Source organism: Ylistrum balloti, unplaced genomic scaffold (genome assembly GCF_031769215.1).
Source record: "Ylistrum balloti isolate Yb309-2 unplaced genomic scaffold, AGI_CSIRO_Ybal_v1 Utg370612, whole genome shotgun sequence".
NCBI classification, from domain to species: domain Eukaryota; kingdom Metazoa; phylum Mollusca; class Bivalvia; order Pectinida; family Pectinidae; genus Ylistrum; species Ylistrum balloti.
Genome location: NW_026782376.1, coordinates 647,367 through 668,721, shown reverse-complemented (window position 1 = coordinate 668,721; position 21,355 = coordinate 647,367). Strand labels below are relative to the sequence as shown.

The 21,355-nt window shown below is 34.0% G+C and overlaps 1 protein-coding gene across 1 annotated transcript in view; it reads right to left on the bottom strand.

The window, feature by feature from the left end:
• Positions 1-19,474, bottom strand: part of LOC132556989 (R-spondin-2-like) — a 42,909-nt gene extending 23,435 nt beyond the window's left edge. The window contains exon 1 of the mRNA XM_060221453.1: positions 19,035-19,474. Within this exon, the coding sequence (XP_060077436.1) occupies positions 19,035-19,122 (88 nt within the window). The 5' untranslated portion in view covers positions 19,123-19,474. The remainder of the gene's footprint in view (positions 1-19,034) is intronic.
• Positions 19,475-21,355: the final 1,881 nt, after the last annotated feature.

The window sequence follows — 21,355 nt, the reverse complement described above, 5'->3', positions numbered from 1 at the left end:
CAGAATGTATTTTTTTTATCATCACTGTTGATTTATAAAAGGATGACCAGGCTATTTGTTGCAGTTGAATACATTACTATTGTATCTAATCCTCAATTTGTATTAAAAAGTGCTATTCACTTGTGTATGTTTTTTCGATCTGCACTCATATGTAATAATTGTGAACCTTTACTCCTGTATATACCTGACAAAAGTGCACTAAAAGAAGTATTGATTTCACCCTTTGCCCAAGTCAAAAGATTGCTAACATTTGTATCTGTAAAGCTGAATCAAAATTGCAAATAAATGACTATCGATAAAGCGAGAGTAAAATATGAACATAATAAATACATACAATTTGGCCAATAGGTCTTCCGGGGCAATAAGTGACCACACTGGTTTATGTTTGGTCAAAACTTTGTTTATGTCAAAATATATTTATCTGGTAATTATGATGTTGTTTATGAATGACGAGATATGCTACTTCGTATTCTAATGAAATTATGTTTTTTTATCAAACTTATATTAAGATGAAGTAAGATCAGTTGTAATTGGTCAACCTATTGATGAATATCTACAAATCCTATGAAACTTTAAAGTTTAAAATCCCGATGCTGTTTTCATATAACTTGTAAGGTATAGTGTTTCAAAAATGAATAAAGCCATGTAGTTAATAAATAGAAAGAAGTAAATATTTCGAGGCGATATATCGCAAACAATTACTAACCCAACATATATAACCTCAAAATGTTGTCACGAAATAACAAAGGGCATTAACTCTGTAAATAGTGAACACGAAACACTATACATTCAACCATCCCAGTTTGAAGAATGCATATATGGAAGGAATGGCAGAGGGACAGTTAATTATTTTCACCCATGAAGGTACCATTGGAAGGGCTTAAAACTACAAAACTTTTGTCTTCTTGAACAGTATTAACGCGCAGCTGTTGACTTTGACTAATCTGGAATACTTGCCACTTGTTTCAAACATTTCTTTTATGTCTCTTTTCGTGCACATAAGTGATGACCTTAGTCTTTCAGTGTTATGCTATATTGTTGCTTAATTAAGTGATATAACGAGGCTAAGTTAAACGGATCACTACCACAAAGGTTCCATAAATTGTTTTTCTGTGAAGTGCTTTGGTAGATATTCAGGTCGACGTTTATCTGAAACTTAATGAGGGAGAAAACCCAAAAATAAAATAATTTGAAAATAGCAGCGATACTTATTAGTACAGTCTAGTTGAATAAGAACATCCGAACAATTAAATAAGTATAATACCTTCCAGCTGACGTTGTGTAAAAATAATTTAGGCGTGAATTATAATATGATTTATTCCAAAAAATGTTTCCTTTTCTGGTTACAAATGTACAGTTTTCATTATTAAAGAAAAACGATGGGTAAATTGTAAATAAAACCTAATGTACATTTCGCGTGCAATAATAGATTATGTTAAAGATATTATATATATTTGTATATAAAACATTCTCAAGGTGCAACACTCCGGTATAATAACCTTTTTCACAGCTGGGGACTACCTCAAAGTGTTCAATGCTATTTGTTCGATCATTTCCTCCAATCAGATTTTCTTTATCTATGTTGCTTAATCATTTTTATTCCAAAATGAAAATTGAGAAATAACTAGGATAAATTAGTATATATAAGTAGCTCATACCCATTCAATCACGCTGTCGGTAAAGTAATTAGGATTTTACCTATAAGTGCCCTACCTTGATATATAAACGACATTTTTCATACGTACCATAGCAATATGAACTTTATTAAAGGAATGTGACAATCTGCTATTCAAATGTGTGATAATCTCTTCTTATATTGCTCAAATATTTTTTTTCTAAAAAAGACTTAAAAGTCATAATATCTTTTGCAATATGTGTTCGTTATAGTAAAACAAAAATAGATATGCAAGTTCACAATAAATCATTCTCATATCATGTGAGTATATAATCAACAAAAACGTGAAGAATGCCCGAATATGACACTACTACCACAGTGGTGGGACTCTCTACCTTAACAAGGTCTGTATACAGTAGTACAGTGGTGGGACAGTCTACCTTAACAAGGTCTGTATACAGTAGTACAGTGGTGGGACTCTCTACCTTAACAAGGTCTGTGTACAGTAGTACAGTGGTGGGACTCTCTACCTTAACAAGGTCTGTATACAGTAGTACAGTGGTGGGACTCTCTACCTAAACAAGGTCTGTATACAGTTTTCCAGTGGTGGGGCTCTCTACCTTAACATGGTCTGTATACAGTAGTACAGTGGTGGGACTCTCTACCTTAACAAGGTCTGTATACAGTAGCATAGTGGCGGGGCTCTCTACCTTAACAAGGTCTGTATACAGTAGTACAGTGGTGGGACTCTCTACCTTAACAAGGTCTGTATACAGTAGTACAGTGGTGGGACTCTCTACCTTAACAAGGTCTGTATACAGTAGTACAGTGGTGGGACTCTCTACCTTAACAAGGTCTGTATACAGTAGTACAGTGGTGGGGCTCTCTACCTTAACAAGGTCTGTATACAGTAGTACAGTGGTGGGACTCTCTACCTTAACAAGGTCTGTATACAGTAGTACAGTGGTGGGACTCTCTACCTTAACAAGGTCTGTATACAGTAGTACAGTGGTACAGTGGTGGGGTGGGACTCTCTACCTTAACAAGGTCTGTATACAGTAGTACAGTGGTGGGACTCTCTACCTTAACAAGGTCTGTATACAGTAGTACAGTGGTGGGGCTCTCTACCTAAACAAGGTCTGTATACAGTAGTACAGTGGTGGGACTCTCTACCTTAACAAGGTCTGTATACAGTAGTACAGTGGTGGGACTCTCTACCTTAACAAGGTCTGTATACAGTAGTACAGTGGTGGGGCTCTCTACCTTAACAAGGTCTGTATACAGTAGTACAGTGGTGGGACTCTCTACCTTAACAAGGTCTGTATACAGTAGTACAGTGGTGGGGCTCTCTACCTTAACAAGGTCTGTATACAGTAGTACAGTGGTGGGGCTCTCTACCTTAACAAGGTCTGTATACAGTAGCATAGTGGCGGGGCTCTCTACCTTAACAAGGTCTGTATACAGTAGTACAGTGGTGGGGCTCTCTACCTTAACATGGTCTGTATACAGTAGTACAGTGGTGGGACTCTCTACCTTAACAAGGTCTGTATACAGTAGCATAGTGGCGGGGCTCTCTACCTTAACAAGGTCTGTATACAGTAGTACAGTGGTGGGGCTCTTTACCTTAACAAGGTCTGTATACAGTAGTACAGTGGTGGGGTCTCTACCTTAACAAGGTTTGTATACAGTAGTACAGTGGTGGGGCTCTCTACCTTAACAAGGTCTGTGTACAATTGTACAGTGGTGGGACTCTCTACCTTAACAAGGTTTGTATACAGTAGTACAGTGGTGGGGCTCTCTACCTTAACAAGGTCTGTATACAGTTGTACAGTGGTGGGGCTCTCTACCTTAACAAGGTCTGTATACAGTAGTACAGTGGTGGGGCTCTCTACCTTAACATGGTCTGTATACAGTAGTACAGTGGTGGGACTCTCTACCTTAACAAGGTCTGTATACAGTAGCATAGTGGCGGGGCTCTCTACCTTAACAAGGTCTGTATACAGTAGTACAGTGGTGGGGCTCTCTACCTTAACAAGGTCTGTGTACAATTGTACAGTGGTGGGACTCTCTACCTTAACAAGGTTTGTATACAGTAGTACAGTGGTGGGGCTCTCTACCTTAACAAGGTCTGTATACAGTTGTACAGTGGTGGGGCTCTCTACCCTAACAAGGTTTGTATACAGTTGTACAGTGGTAGGACTCTCTACCTTAACAAGGTTTGTATACAGTTGTACAGTGGTGGGACTCTCTACCTTAACAAGGTCTGTATACAGTAGCACACTGGTGGGGCTCTCTACCTTAAAAAGGTCTGTACACAGTAGTACAGTGGTGAGACTCTCTACCTTTAAAATGTTTGTATACAGTACTACAGTGGTGGGGCTCTCTACCTTAACATGGTCTGTGTACAATTGTACAGTGGTGGGACTATCTACCTTAACAAGGTTTGTATACAGTAGTACAGTGGTGGGACTATCTACCTTAACAAGGTCTGTATACAGTTGTACAGTGGTGGGGCTCTCTACCTTAACAAGGTTTGTATACAGTTGTACAGTGGTGGGACTCTCTACCTTAACAAGGTCTGTATACAGTACTACAGTGCTGGGGCTCTCTACCTTAACAAGGTCTGTATACAGTTGTACAGTGGTGGGGCTCTCTACCTGAATATGGTCCCTATACAGTGGAGTAGTGATTAAGTTTCTATGCCCTCTGTCTAAGGTGAATGCTTTTATCAATCGTCAATAAGGTTTTCCTGTCATCATAAGCCAAACGCCAATGGCGTAGTTTCAATAAATTATATCTTAGGTTGAGTTGCGGTGGTAGAAGTCGTATCACTTTGAAACTTTATGATTTTGAAAAAAAAGAGTTTAATTTTAAGTCAGGGGAAAAGGATTTTTCTCTTACAACGGTTTTACTCAAAACTTCTCCATTCATTGGATGTTTATAACTCTGCTGATTTAACCAGGTGGGAGCGTTGCAGTACATGGGTAATAGGGTTAAATTAAAGTTATCTAGAAAAAAAGATTGTGTATTTGATATACGGTAGATGTCCTTAAGAAACGGAGGAAATACAACTAGCCACCTTGAACACGGAAGCCTGTGGGAAACAATGAGAACCTGTTTCCTGTTAATATTCTAGTTCTTATTATCATCAACGCTTCAATTGCCTCAAGCCAAAGTAAAGCTTCGTTCCGCATGTATTTAACACATATGATTAGATCTAATGTCAGTTCCGGTTTACTTTGGGTGTTGATGATACCATAACGTGTTTATCTCTTACCTTACCGTGATCGAAATACAGACAAGAAATTGTTTTGTATCCATATATCTATCTTATCGGTTATTTGAAATATTAGCTTCCTATATTATGTATTGTGAAGTTATGTTTTCTAATCTAAAAGCAATAATTAATATGTGTCATTGCGTAATTGGACATCTCGAGTCGGTAAACTGTGATATCGGTTATCGTTGAAAATGAGGACATATTTCAAAAAGTGTCTATAACAATAATAATGTTCCTTTAGGACAAATAAAGTTCACAGATAGGTAGAGTAATTGAAATAATTTACTATTGCAAGGATTAGGAAGGAATATTTTCTGGATTGAGATAAATATGTTGATAATATAATGAGATCAATTAAGTACAATTAGGAAAACATTGTGTTAACAAAGCTTTACCTGATAAAGCCTCAAATTCATATAAGGGAACAATATATTGTTTTACAACGGCAATCAATGGTTTACAGCGTCCTATTATATAGTGAATTTTCCTGTATTACATGTGACGAAAGGACACTGTTCATCACAATTTAAAAGGTTGTTAAAACATTTCAGCTTTTGTATCGCGTACCGTAAACTAATTTCTACCCTGGTTCTTATTCTGAGGACATGACATTGTTGTGATCCGGCCTAGATTTACAAGCACTGTATTGTCGATGAAGCAGAAGACGCTTGTCATTATCACCTTAAACTAGTTATAATATTTTATATGTACCCGTGTAAGTTTTCGCTCTCGCAGTTTTGAGTTTGTCCGTCAGTTGCCGACATCTTGCAAGAATAAATTGTTATGCTGGGGAAAATCCTTAATGTATCGAATCAGCTGCGTATCAAAACCGTAGGTTTGGGATACAAGAGTGTTGCTATCTAGAAACAGACGTAACCAAAGCCGTCAGTTAGAACATGAAAAGAGTCGACATAATCATTGTATTTATTGTTGTTTTGTTTGCTGGGTTTATGGACCAGAAAACAGACAGTGTTATTTTGTGGCATGGTCTTGTAGAAGTTACCTTACTGAACAACGTGAGGGAGACCCATCGCATGTCTTTCCTATGGACACTGCTACGCCAGCACAGACCGGCCGATTTCTCAGCTTCCTGTGGAGCACGTACTGCCATCGATAGGTAACGTCGAACTACGCGCCCTATTTTTATATGAAATCATATAATGTACTTAATTCTATTTCCTATGCATATTTTATGGTTGATATGCTATTTGCTTTTCATGCCAGGAGTATTCAATAAGACATAGGAATGATAGCCGGATCATTATAAGAGAAAAACAATCATATTTACTTATGGCCATTAATTACATATGAACTAAATAAAGATCGTCTTCGGAGGAAAACAGCTCGAGATTCACATAAACTGATGTTGTGGAACATTCTAGAAATTATTGACTTCTACTTATCTTAATGTAGGAAAATTATTTGATGTACCAGGATTCTGAAACTAACGCGAAGGATCAAAAGCAAACAGATCCGCTACTGCATATATTTTCGATATATAACAAATTGGATAACTACATTTATATCTGCACTAATTGCACTCAAACATTGTACAGAAAGCACACAGATGAATAATGCCTTTAAATGCCTTCCATTTTTACAGGAAAGCTGAGAAACGGATCAGTCTAGATAACATGCGACAGGACTACCCTATCTTCTTATTTTGAGGAAGCAATTGGTCACTACAAGAATTAAAACATTTAAATGATCTTGGCGGTCCTCAGGGTGATAAATCCTACACACCAACAATCATTACATCCGATCGTTGATTAAATCATTTTTCTTCCTGGTAAGTTTTTAATATATCTCTTCATTATATGCCCCAAATATCGACCTTTTAGTATGGATAAAATTTAATAACTGTCGGCAGGCCAAAACAGAAAATTATTAGATAGGAACAGTAACTGTTAAGATAAAAGACAAATTTAACGATGTAGTTGGCATATGAGAGATTTAAGATAATATTCATGTAGATCACAAATGCAGACTTTTAACAAGGAAAATGACATTGAAATTTAACTCAATAAAACGATTTAAGCTTCAAACGATATTTATAATGACTTTGTTTAGAGACATTAACCATAATCTCTTTAATTCATTATTTTACTTTTGAAGCCGAATATGGCTTTTTCATAACCGTCAGAAATAGTAATTGAGCTTCTTTTCCTACAGGATATAATTGTTTTAATGCTTATTGAAGATTTCATCTGAGATTGAATTTTTCCGGTTCAAGATCCTTGAGATTGTAAAACTCCCTTGCTCTATGAATCAGTTTTTGGGTCTTCGTATCTGGTAACTTGGCGGAAAGTAGAATGAGAATGATTATATTCATCTATTGTAGATTTGTGTTCATCTGAAATCATTGTAGATTTGTGTTCATCTGAAATCGTTGTAGATTTGTGTTCATCTGAAATCGTTGTAGATTTGTGTTTATCTTAAGTCATTGTAGATTTGTGTTTATCTTAAGCCCATGTAGATTTGTGTTCATCTGAAATCATTGTAGATTTGTGTTCATCTGAAATCATTGTAGATTTGTGTTCATCTGAAATCATTGTAGATTTGTGTTTATCTTAAGTCATTGTAGATTTGTGTTTATCTGAAGTCATTGTGAACTTGTGTTCATCTAAAATTATTGTAGATTTGTGTTCATCTGAAATCATTGTAGATTTGTGTTCATCTGAAATCGTTGTAGATTTGTGTTTATCTTAAGTCATTGTAGATTTGTGTTTATCTTAAGCCCATGTAGATTTGTGTTCATCTGAAATCATTGTAGATTTGTGTTCATCTGAAATCATTGTAGATTTGTGTTCATCTGAAATCATTGTAGATTTGTGTTTATCTTAAGCCCATGTAGATTTGTGTTTATCTTAAGTCATTGTAGATTTGTGTTTATCTGAAATCATTGTAGATTTGTGTTAATCTTAAATCATTGTATATGTGTGTTCATCTTAAGTCATTGTAGATTTGTGTTTATCTTAAGTCATTGTAGATTTGTGTTTATCTTAAGTCATTGTAGATTTGTGTTCATCTGAAATCATTGTAGATTTGTGTTAATCTTAAATCATTGTATATTTGTGTTCATCTTAAGCCATTGTAGATTTGTGTTTATCTTAAGTCATCGTAGATTTGTGTTCATCTTAAGCCCATGTAGATTTGTGTTAATCTTAAGTCAGTGTAGATTTGTGTTCATCTTAAGTCATTGTAGATTTGTGTTCATCTGAGATCAGAACAGATTTGTGTTCATCTTAATTCAGTGTAAATTTGTGTTTATCTGAAATCATTGTAGATTTGTGTTCATCTTCAGTCATTTAAATCATTGTAGATTTGTGCTAATCTTAAGTCAGTGTAGATTTGTGTTCATCTTAAGTCATTGAAAATTTGTATTCATCTTAAGTCTTTGTAGATTTGTGTTCATCTTAAGTCATTGTAGATTTGTGTTCATCTGAGATCAGAACAGATTTGTGTTCATCTTAATTCAGTGTAAATTTGTGTTTATCTGAAATCATTGTAGATTTGTGTTCATCTTCAGTCATTTAAATCATTGTAGATTTGTGCTAATCTTAAGTTATTGTAGATTTGTGTTCATCTTAAGTCATTGTAGATTTGTGTTCATCTGAGATCAGAACAGATTTGTGTTCATCTTAATTCAGTGCAGAATTGTGATCATCTTAAGTCATTGAAGACTTGTGTTCATCTGAGGTCAGAACAGATTTGTGTTCATCTTAATTAAGTGCAGATTTGTGTTCATCTTAAATCATTGTAGATTTGTGATCATCTTAAGTCATTGTAGACTTGTGTTCATCTGAGGTCAGAACAGATTTTTGTTCATCTAAAGTCATTGTAAATTTGTGTTCATCTGAAGTCAGTGCAGATTTGTGTTCATCTTAAGTCATTGTAGATTTGTGTTCATCTTAAGTCATTGTAAATTTGTGATCATCTTAAGTCAGTGCAGATTTGTGTTCATCATAAGTCATTGTAGATTTGTGTTCATCTGAAATCATTGTAGATTTGTGTTCATCTGAAGTCAGTGCAGATTTGTGTTCATCTTAAGTCAGTGTTGATTTGTGTTCATCTTAAGTCAGTACAGATTTGTGTTCATCTTAAGTCAGTGTAGATTTGTGATTATCTGAAGTCATTGTAGACTTGTGTTCATCTGAGGTCAGAACAGATTTGTGTTCATCTTAATTCAGTGTAAATTTGTGTTTATCTGAAATCATTGTAGATTTGTGTTCATCTGAAGTCAGTGCAGATTTGTGTTCATCTTAAGTCAGTGTAGATTTGTGTTCATCTTAAGTCTTTGTAGACTTGTGTTCATCTTAAGTCATTGTAGATTTGTGTTCATCTTAAGTCAGTGTTGATTTGTGTTCATCTTAAGTCAGTGTAGATTTGTGTTCATCTTAAGTCTTTGTAGACTTGTGTTTATCTGAGGTCAGAACAGATCTGTGTTCATCTTAAGTCATGGTAGATTTAAGATGAACACAAATTTACAATGATTTAAGATGAACATAAATCTGAAATCATTGTAGATTTGTGTTCATCTTAAGTCATTGTAGATTTGTATTCATCTTAAGTCATTGTAGATTTGTATTCATCTTAAGTCATTGTAGATTTGTATTCATCTTAAGTCATTGTAGATTTGTATTCATCTGAAGTCATTGTAGATTTGTATTCATCTTAAGTCATTGTAGATTTGTATTCATCTTAAGTCATTGTAGATTTGTATTCATCTGAAGTCAATGTAGATTTGTGTTCATCTGAAGTCATTGTAGATTTGTGACTATAATGAAGCATGGCTTATCTACGTTTTAAGATATATATTTGTAAATGTGAATTTAAACGTGCATTTTATCTTCTAATGTTTGTGTTGTAGTTTTCTTTTGTCATTAACCTCTAAAGAGAGGATGACGTTAGACTTTAAAAAGTAATCGGAAGACAGAACAATTGATCTAAATGTGAAACCTTTATGTCCATGGGCTATTTTATCACCTCCCGCTGTAAAATTCAAATGATTGACACTATGTAAGATACATGAAAATGAGTTGATATAAAAGAAGCTATAAAAATAAATTAATAAAAACGTGACGATATCTTTGCCTGTTAATCAAACGACAACCATCTGGTTTTAAATTTCCTGGTATATATCAATCATAAATCTTCGCTATTAAACACTTATTATTCATATACTAAACCCATCACATTTATTATTGATACTAAACTCAATATTGAGATCAGATCAATATATGAAACTCACTTCGGTTTCCCGATACAGACACGGAGTTCTTAAAAGTATCTTTATTAATGTACATAGATTAATGTAGCATCTTCCAATACAAATTAAATACAATCAAACCAAGTGATGAATTAAACTGCATCATACACCTGTTTCATCGATCTGGTACTCGTCAGTGATACTAAGGGCCTAATTTTTGTAACCATTCAGGCGTTTGAAAAAAAAACCCATTGTGATTGATAATTCATAAACAACGTCACTTTCATGTGTTTATTCTGAGACGAGTCATTACAAGTTATGCCAAACCCTGAGGACAAAAAAAGTTCATCAGCACTGCAGTCTCTAAGATTGTACAAAAGTCACACTGTTATCTACTTAACAATGAAAACGGGGTTCCAAGTAGAACAATTGCCTGAGTGTGATTAATGATACCTCTCTCTACATCTATGTGTTTTGAATGTTGATAAGAAGTTCAAGCCTTTTTGTGATGTGTAAAACTGACTAAAACGGTAAACAACTTATAATGTGAAGAGATGAAAATTGCGGAATATTTGGATAAAGATTTTAGGTCTTTGTAAAGAGCTATTCAAAAGTCATTTGTATTTTGCCTTACAAACGCAACGAAAACTCTAAACAATAAGCACACCCTAAGTGTTTCATTTAATCTTGAAGAGCAAAATATATCAAACATAGCATAAAACGGCATTCTTTACACCATGTGAAACTATCAAACGATGTGTATTTACTTAAGTGTGTAAAAAGTAATAGCAATAGGATTTAACGGTTGGTGAAGCCATGCTCTCTTAAACATGCTAATATACAAATCCGAATTTCATGTTTTTTATTTGTCTGGTTAGAATGAATTCCGCAGGATTATACACTTTAACAGCACTGTTGTGTCTATGACTTGTATGTACAAACCATGCACTTAATTGGAATCCTCATTTCATTCTTGTTTATGTACTGTTGTATATACAGTAGATAAAAACACGATACTGATCATTACATTAAATTTCTTAAATAGGTGTAGTTATATGTATTATATATAACTGTAAAACGAATTACCTCTAATGTTTACAAGATTTAGATCTGCACCAAATTTACAGCAAAAAAGAGCGAAAGAGTTAATTAATCACAAAAGCAGAAAAAAATCCCATTCTGAGCCGAGATTTGAAGAAATAATTTATACCAGCTTATTTACACTGCGTTGAACCTACTAATGTTACAACGAATGTAGAACGCCATAGAAAGCTTTCAGGGAAGTAGAATGACAAAAGCAGTCGGTATCATTCTAACGGTTGATTACACATAGTCTTCATTTCACGTTATGTCAAACAGTCAGATGAACGACGTGTGTGATATCAATGGCATTATTAGGCGAGGAACGAGGGGGAAGACTTGAGTTATAAAGCGTATAGGAGGACACCAAATAGTTGACTTTTTATCCGATGACAAAGCGCGTTATAGTTTAGCGTGATCTTTTCAGTCTGTGCATCTACATACAGACGCTCATAATCACTACCAGCATCTAGACATTTTCCGTCCCACTAAATCTAGAAAATGGCTTCCCCTCCTACAAGCGGAAGAGCAATATGTGTCATATTCCATACAAACGTGCTTACTAGGAATATGAATCGGCTACTTTTCACCGTAGCTACCTATCTGGAAGCCCAGTGTCTATAAGAAGTTTTACTTTTATTAGCCAATACTTCAGAGAATAAAAACAATCTTTATCATCTTAGTTTACGTCAAAATAAAATTTGAATTTCAACTCCGCAATGACAGATCTTGAATTTCATACCGATACTGGTTGATTGGTGACGCTGTATATGCCCTTATCTTTATTTCTGTCAGAAAATATGCAGCATTAACTCAATAACCTTCTTTTTGTGATTATCGGGACGATTGATACTATATCCATAAAATTCTAACAGGAAAGGAAGAAAGAAATAGACAATAAACAGACAGTTATTGCCAACTACAAACAATTTGCCAAGTTAAGAGTAAAAGCAAATATATGATAAACCTGCAACATTATTTCATGTATCTCCTCTGTAACATGATGTTATTTTCTTTGGTATCCGAAACAACAGAGTATGATAGTAATCTAATGCAAACGTTAATCGATCACATTGTAACATAATGATGGTCCGGTTTCAGTTATACTCTATAGATAGAAAACGAACAATAAAAGTGTAATAAACATAAGGAAGGATATCTCATGAAGGAATTCAGCAAATCATTATATTTGCTTTACATTTTCGATATAGAAAAGACAAAAATCATCTTCATAACACATATTGTTAGGTGGTACCATATGTCACATGCTCGCTGGAATGTGCAACTAGTAAACTAATCAATCATAGTAAATTGTACTTGAAATTGATTAATTATTTAAAACCTTGCATGTGCAATATATGTATCCATTGAACCATTACAGATATTTTATGCAACTTAGGTTTGTAGATATTGGCAAAAGTCTTAATCGTGGTTGGAAAGGAAAAATAGATTATGTTCAAGTTTACTGGATAAAGTTGAAAAGTACAATGAGAATAAGACCATGTTTTCCAAAGTCGAAGGCGTCCCCTGCTTCATAGACGACACTCACCATGTAAATCTTGGTTAATCCAAGTATGTAATGTAACGTTCTCAAATGCGAACAAGGTATACAAGAACGAAACCAACTGGCAGACTAACGAGATTTAACACTTCCTGTTTTATATCACAAAAATAAATAGGATATTCCTGAATGAGATCACTCCGACGACCATAAAACCTCGCCATAATTTTCACGAATGAATCTGCATCGTTTGAAATCCTGTGTCATGAGTTATGGGAAATTAGTAATGATGATATCAAAAAAACGAATGTGCCTGGTCAAAGAACCTACTATCTAATCTCCAAAACATAATTAAGCAAAAAGCAAGCTACATCAACAAAAAACGAAAACAAATATATTTAGCATGTCCGTATGGCCATACAAAGGGCAACGTTTTTGTTTTATTCATACAAATGATCTGACTAGAAGTATAAATTAAAATTTTTGGTGAAACTTTCATGAAACCTGTATCAGATTTTTGTTTTTTTTCAATTTTGATACCATCTTTAATATATATATATGTAAATTCTTAATTCTCCTGATACAGTTAAACTTGATCGAAACCTAGCCTACAATCTACATTTTATTTAGAAAAAAGAAACAATTAATCTGTGATATATTTCGTAGTCGTGTGTGTTTTGAAGGTGAAATTCCCCACGTGGATACTATAGTTCATAGCCATTTGTCAAATACAACAAAAGGTTTGACAACAAAATAACATGAACATGCGAGACCAATTACTACAGGAAATTGTACCCAGAATATATAAGTTGAACGCTAAATGTCTTTAACAAAATGTCGCCGATAAAGCTAGCATAAAATTGATGAAACTGTTTTCTTTTATAAAGGTTCTCAATATATGTGCCCCCTTGACCCATTTCATTCGCAGCTTTACCTAGAAATTACACGGAGTAATAAATGTTTGTCTATCAATGATCAAACGGATATGTGTTAAAAAAGAACGGCAATTTGTCCGTCTTTATCCCTGAGTTCGGTAATCTATCTCAAGTTTTCTATCAGGTAAGCATACATGATGTACTACAAGGATAGCTATCGAATTGTGTTTCCTATAATTATCAATTGAGTTATTAAACTTCATTCACAACAGGGGTTTTAAATCCTACCGGTGTCATTTCGTTTGTAATCGCTACATGAATGAATTTTGTGAAGGCCATTTACAAGATAACACGGATATTTCTTTCCGAACTGAAATGGGATTAAAACCCATCATAGTACACCCATTTAATTGATAATATAACTACAAACACATTTCGAAAGTGCAGTATCATAGACATTACTGTGTGAAGTGGTTTCATGGATAGTGTTTCGCAAAAAAAAATCGTTTTTAATAATGTGGTAATTCTTTATTAAATTTCCATGCAAGTAATAAGACTGGCACTTGAAACCATTGTAACAGTATGTAAAATTGATCAAATCAGCAGATTATTAATTTCTATACAATGTATACTTTTCAATTTGATTTTATTTTTGTATTTTATCTGATTGATTTAAAGTTTGAAAATGAAAATATATTGAAGTTTAAAGCGACTTCTTTCTGTATCCGGTTGGTAATATACATCTGAAATAGTTGAAAATCTTAAATAAATTTCACAAATACATTATGAAAGTTTACATGTGAAATAATTACAACAAACATCTTCTTTAAGTATGATAAATAGCTTGTGTTATGGAATTAGCATGAAAAACGAAAACACAAAACAAAATCATTATATAATAAGTGTCGAAGCATTATACATAAACACCTGTTATTTTTAGAAACCTCATGTAATTTATAAAAGTATATACATTCTTATCATAGACATCAAATATTTAACAGCTGTCCAGATGTATTACAAGAAATCATAACAAATATTACTATGAAACTGAAGAGGCCAGACTTCATTTTGAAAAAAAATGCCGTTTCTCTTAGAATTTATCAACATAGTGGGATTTTGCAATAGTTGTATAAATCACCATACGGAAAAGGGCTAAATGTTTGTTGTATGTTGTATGGTACGTTCGTTTACCTTCAACAGTTGCACTGATTTAGGGCTCATGAATCTTAAAATTTAAGAATGATAAAACATGTAATCAACAGGTTTTATGTCAAATAGTGGTCACTATTTGATGCGTTGACGAAATTTATCATATTTCCTGTTAATAATTGTCTGCTTATTTCTAATAAAGTAATAGATATATGAGAAATTCGTATTTCAACATTATTTGAAGTCTGCAATTAGTGTTAATCTTGAATGGGAGATTATGCTGAAATTTACAGTTAAAATGACTTTTCTGAAATGTGTCTGAAAAAATAACTTGAATTTCATATTAATTTCCGGTAGTATTGTGATACGTATCGGTGTCTCTCAAAACGAGGTAAATTACATATTCATATTTGGTTTAAGGAAGACGCAAATTTAGCTAAGGGTTGCTCCGGAAGACCTCGAAACCCCCTGGATCTGCCACTAATTTGTAACGGAAATGTATTTGCCTATATAAATAACAAAAACTTAATAAACAAAGGAAAAGTTTGCATGAAAATAACATTTTATACTAGTCAATAATAAAAATCCGGATATGAATATGCAAATAAAGTCTTTATCGATACACAATCTTAGTATTTACGTCTGCAATCATGAATTGGATCGTTACGCAGGTGCGTGAAACACACCTGTGTGAAGGTTTAGATGATATGAAGAGGACATTGACTGAATCTGAGCGTTTAGATGTTAGCGGAGAGAAGGTGTAGACATGCCTGAAGCGATGAAAGGTTTACTACGCACAAGATGACAGGTAGATATCGGATCAGCATGGGAATAACGTCTTGTCTCCTACCCTCCTCTGGATTATATCAAACACATAAACCACATACTCAATATTAAAAACAAACCACATACATAGTATCAAAAGCATTAAACACATACTCAAAATCAAAAACGTAAACCACACACTCAATATCAAAAACATAAACCACATACTCAGTATCATACAACATAAACAACATACTCAATATCAAAAACATAAACCACATACTTAATATCAAAAACAGAAACCACATACTCAATATCAAAACATAAACCACATACTCAATATCAAAAACTGAAACCGCTTACTCAATGTCAAAATCAGAAACCACATGCTCAGTATCATAAAACATAAACCACATACTCAAAACTGGGAAAACACTCACAAAAAACCCAGTTATTCAAAACCATAGTGTCACTAATAATTACCCGCGTCAAGCACCTCATACATGTTGTTTTTATTTTCAAAATGGGACGGTGATATATCAAACTTTGTGCTAGGTTATGTGTCACCTTAACATTGAAATTGATAGTTAACAATAGTTTTCGTTATTTTGTAGTAAATTTACGAGTGTAAACATTATCAATGTATTTCTATAAGTACAGCTGGAATTTAAGACAGAAAATATCATCCCATAAAGCCAACGATTTTGTTAAAATTGAATTCGTCATGACGTGTTTTATTGCAATGCTAGAAATCAAATTTTAGCTAACATACCGTCCATTGTAGTTGAGTTACATTAAGCAGTGACAAAGTGTTGACAATTTTTTCTATATGAAAATGATGTGAGGAAGTGTCCACAAAGTCCTTCAATGTATTTACTATTATATTGTATTGAATAGAAAGATAGGTTGTAAAAAACGCTTTTAACAGGTTGACATAAAGGAAGATTTGTGCTCGGAAGGAATTAATGTTCCATAATATAGTTTAATAAATCATACCGCTGAAGCAAAGCATCTACATGTTGATGTAATTCTTCACATTGTCTAAGTATATCTCGATTTTTCAATATCTTCGTATTGAAACGATTTGTCCGAATTTCAATATCAATCACTTTATATTTTAAATGAAAAGACATGCTTAAACCAAAACTATAGCAATATTAACATTCACGGCTACAACGATATGATTATGTAACCATCATCTGTCACTAAAAATACTCGATATAAATGCTCAATGTCAGAATAGGTGCAATAGAATTAACGCTAGGCATCCTGTCATTAAACCAAAGTGTTGGCAATACCCTAAATATTTGAACAATAACAGACTGTGAATAAAAAGACACGATTATTTATTCCTTGATACTGTAATGTTGTAACACTCCATCAATCTTCATGATTAAAAGAAACCCGGTAAGTATCAATAGTTCTTCTTATAGTGATACAACGCACGTGTATAAATGTCTATCAAATCTTACGAAATTGGCACGTCGGAGAAGAAGTCAACTTCAAGCTGTAACGAATATCGTTCTCTTATTTTAAAACTAATAATAAATGTACTTCTGTCTATACGTAAGTACAATGAAAACATTTGAACCATACAGAAAACACAGGAAGTCAACAGGTCATAACTTACTGTTGATTAGAAATATTCCGACAAAACGTTTGCCGCAAGTCATTCAGATGTTTGATTGGAGTGGAGAGATAGCAGGTAATAAAGTGTAGATATAAATGTCTTCCGGCGAGATATTCACAAACAATAAAATATCATAAAATTCACAGATATCTAAAGAGGTCTTTCTGTACAATATATTTATCTTTACGCTATTAGCAGAATTTAAATGTTATTTAACTCCCAATGTATCCATTAATGATTATCATAAATCGTAAACCATTGATATTGTCTAAGCCACAGAAAACAGTAGCATATTTTTTTCTCTACAGCAAAAAAAAGTAGTAATTTTTCACACTTAGGTTGAAATTCTCCTTATAATATCATGTCGTGCATATCGCGAAATATTTTCCTCTTTTTCTGTTAACGATACAGGCACCCATAAAACCGCACTTCGAGCACCTCCTTTAACACATTAATCTTACAAGGGTTTTGATCAAACAAATTGCAATTTACATTTCGCACTTTGAGGCGTTTAATAAGCACAGCTTCGTCTACCAAATTGGTGAGGTGAGGGCAGTCTGTGTAACGCGTACCCTAATATTATCTACAGGGAACATAGCCATCACATTTGTATTTTAAATGCTAAAAGGTTAGACATACAATTGGTGGAGTAATTGAAACCAGGTTTGGTATAGATTCATCTTTCAATGTTACAGTATGATGGAATTGATACAAACGTATCTGCCCCTCTTCTTCCCGACCTTCCAGTGTTCCTAGCATATCAAAGAAGTCTGACAACACTACGCAAAGTATAACTAAGATATAATTCGGTGCAATAAACTACCGGTTTCGGGAGAGCTTTTTTTCAGCAAGTTCTGCATCTATATGCCCTCTTATCAGCTTAATGAATACATAGACAATTGCATGGACGAAAGCACCTCGAATACATGAAACATTATTACAGAGAGCTTTTCTGTGTCCTTTCATCCTTAACGAGGCTATCTCAAACCGCCCCTATACGAGAAGAGGTTATATCATTAAAACATGATGTTAATACTACTCATTTTAACAACATCCTTGTGCTAAAAATCATTATTCCCTTCTTTTGAGATTTGTTAGATTTAATTTTATCATCATCAAAGACGTAACAAGTGTATAATATAATCTGCAACGTACATTAGCAGGAAACCACATACTGTGTATCATGTGGATGGTTTGTAACCTTCACGGAGTAATCAACACTTAGAAATATGCAACTGAAAAAAGTAAATAAAACGTTGGTAGTAGTAGATAAATAACAAAACCCTTCAAATAATTTTAAGCATATAAGATTTTCCTCTTTTGTTTGGTATTATCATTAAAATGTTCATCAAATCTATTTTTCATATAAATATATGTTCACTTTATGATTTGTTTTGGATTGGCAGAGATATACATTTTAATTTTAAAAATGATAGTACAACAGTACAACATCGGATATACTAATTCAATTTACAATCGCTGATGTATTGCATGATGCTTTGGCTAGGTACCACCAGAAAAGTTAATCACCACGGAGCTGTCATTGGGTCAGGAACAATGTTTTTGTCTCTACTTGTCAGACATATTACACGTTCGTCCCAAGGTTGATACTTAGGGTACTAGACATTGGGTGGTATTCTCAGAACAAGCATTACCCTTCATATAACAGATGTAACGAAAGATACAGAGTGAAACACGTGCAACAGTACGCACTAAGATCAATCATATTCATAATTAAACCTATGTTTAAAATATGTTTATATTTACAGGTAAACTTCCTGTAAACATCAAACATCAGTATGCTTGTAAGCGAAGCGTGTAAGTGAATGTAAATTATACAGGTACTTGCATAAGTATACAAGCATGGACTTATGTAAACACAGGTATCTGTTGATAAAATAGAACAAAAGTAAAATATATGTGTACTTACTCCTTTTGAGTCGGACCTCCGCTGTGACTATCCTAACAGAGAATTTACATACCATTAGATGAAAAGTTACTAGAATCCACAAAATCATGGTACATTATTTTCGAAGATGTGAAAACACTACATAGATGGTGATAAAGTCAAAGTATTTTCATCCTTCCGATAGTTACAACTTCTCCAGTACTCCGAACCGAGGAATGACACTCTCAGATCAGATTCATCCAATAATTCCTTGTTATTAATCCTTTGCTCTATCCCATAGCGATCATGTATAAATCCCATCGTTAGAATTAGACATATATACTATTCATTTTATAAGGTGAACAGTTGAGAGCCGACAAGATACTTTGGACAGCGGTCGACTCTTGACTTTTTTCTATTTGGTAGTATGCCAGTGTATGTCTCCTCCCCCTAACACACCGCGTGACTCTCTACACGGCCAGACACACACCGCTACAGTAACTCACTCACTCAGGGAGGGGGTTATATCCCGCCGCACTGATCTTCACCAAAGTCCCTGTCTTGTTAACACGTTTGGGGAAGCCCATTCACTATCCGAACCGTCAATCATTTTTCTCCTACCAGATATCGTAACTAGGACGTCAAATATTTCTGATAATGTATATGTGTTGTGTTAAGCTTTTAATTTCTGCATACTGCTGATTCTATAATGCTTTTTATTAACAAAGGTTTTTAACTAACCTAACCTTTTTCCTCTACACATATCCTTTACGGTCAGACAGTATACTATCATATCGTCTCGGTATATCTTGTAGATATCGTATGTAGTAAGTAATAGAGGTAAGTATATAACACTTGCCTAGGTATGTCAATCGGAACAATATATATATATAGATGTTGTATATAACCAAAAACCAATACTCGTGTTGAAAACATCTGGTGGATGATCAATTAGTAATAGCACGTGATTCCGTGGTTAACATGTTAATGACGGTTAAAAAAAAACTAGGTAACCTTGGAAAACATTGGCGGGCACTTCGGTACGTTTATCAGGAAAATTATAGTGATTACACGTGCAGCGATGCTATCTCGATACACGAGAGGTCCTTACATACATGCGTATAGATGTCAGCATTCATATTAGTCAAAACACCTATTCTTTCCCGCTTTCTATCAAAACCATACAGTTTTTCATTAGGTATATAGATTGTGTTTATGTTTGTGAAGAATTTAAATATAATTTTGGTGGTATGATACCTGCTGTTATGTACAATATATCTTATATTTTAATCAATATTGATGTCTAGTTATCGACATTTAATACAATATAATTATTTTTACCTTTTTACCTTTAAGGTATCATTGGTATGATACTGGCATTTCAGCGTACTTCAGATTTCAATTAATTGGGACATCATGCTTCAAGATATTGATAATTAACTACGAAAATTGGTTTAAAGGCCGTTCTCTAGCCATGCTTATCAGGAGTACCCTGTGCCAGGCCCGGTGTCTAGATCATCACACTCAGCGGAGCAAATTAGTCTACAGCAATTCTTTCCACTCCAAGGTCAATTCAATTTTTAAGATCAATTGAAAATATCAGTTTCTCCTCCCCTCACCGGGAGATAGAGATAAAATTGAAACATTATATATATTATGACGAGATGAACAGTGGAGGTGAGAGGGGGCGTGGCACGTGAAACACAGCGTCAAACATCAGAGCTCCATTCAGGGATTCTATATGAAGACGATTGTTACGTCTCGTGGTTTTGAATCAAAGACCTATCTGAGAAGGGTTTAACAAGAGGTTGTTTTGAAAAATAAAACAGGTTTAACTTTTAGATATGGAATACAGAATAAATGTCTTTATTATGAACCCTTTTTCCTAGTGAAATGATATTATAACTAAAGGAAAATGTACATAATTCGTTACCTTAAATTAATATATCAGATTATTTACAAACTAAACTAGATACTTATTCCCGCCCATTTCTGATGTTTTGATTGGGATTCTTATAGGGTTTGTGGTGGAGGTGGGGATGTATGGGGCGAGAGTTAAAGTGTCTTCCGCGTTAAAGTTTTGTCGAAATTAATCGTGCACACTTTTGCATAGACATGATATTTATAGTCTGGATGTTGAACGAGAATGGCAGGAGTCATTATTTGGGTACTTAAGGAATTTTGTCGGAGATATATGCAGTGCGGTGAGGAATCCATAATACAAATACGGTGTTGAACGCAGTTCCTGTACATTATATAACGTTATAAATACCTTCAGAAAGAAATAGTTATATATATAGGGATCTACAGATACTGAATCATGGCTATCAGGTTGTGTAATGAGAAATATACAGTGAACATTA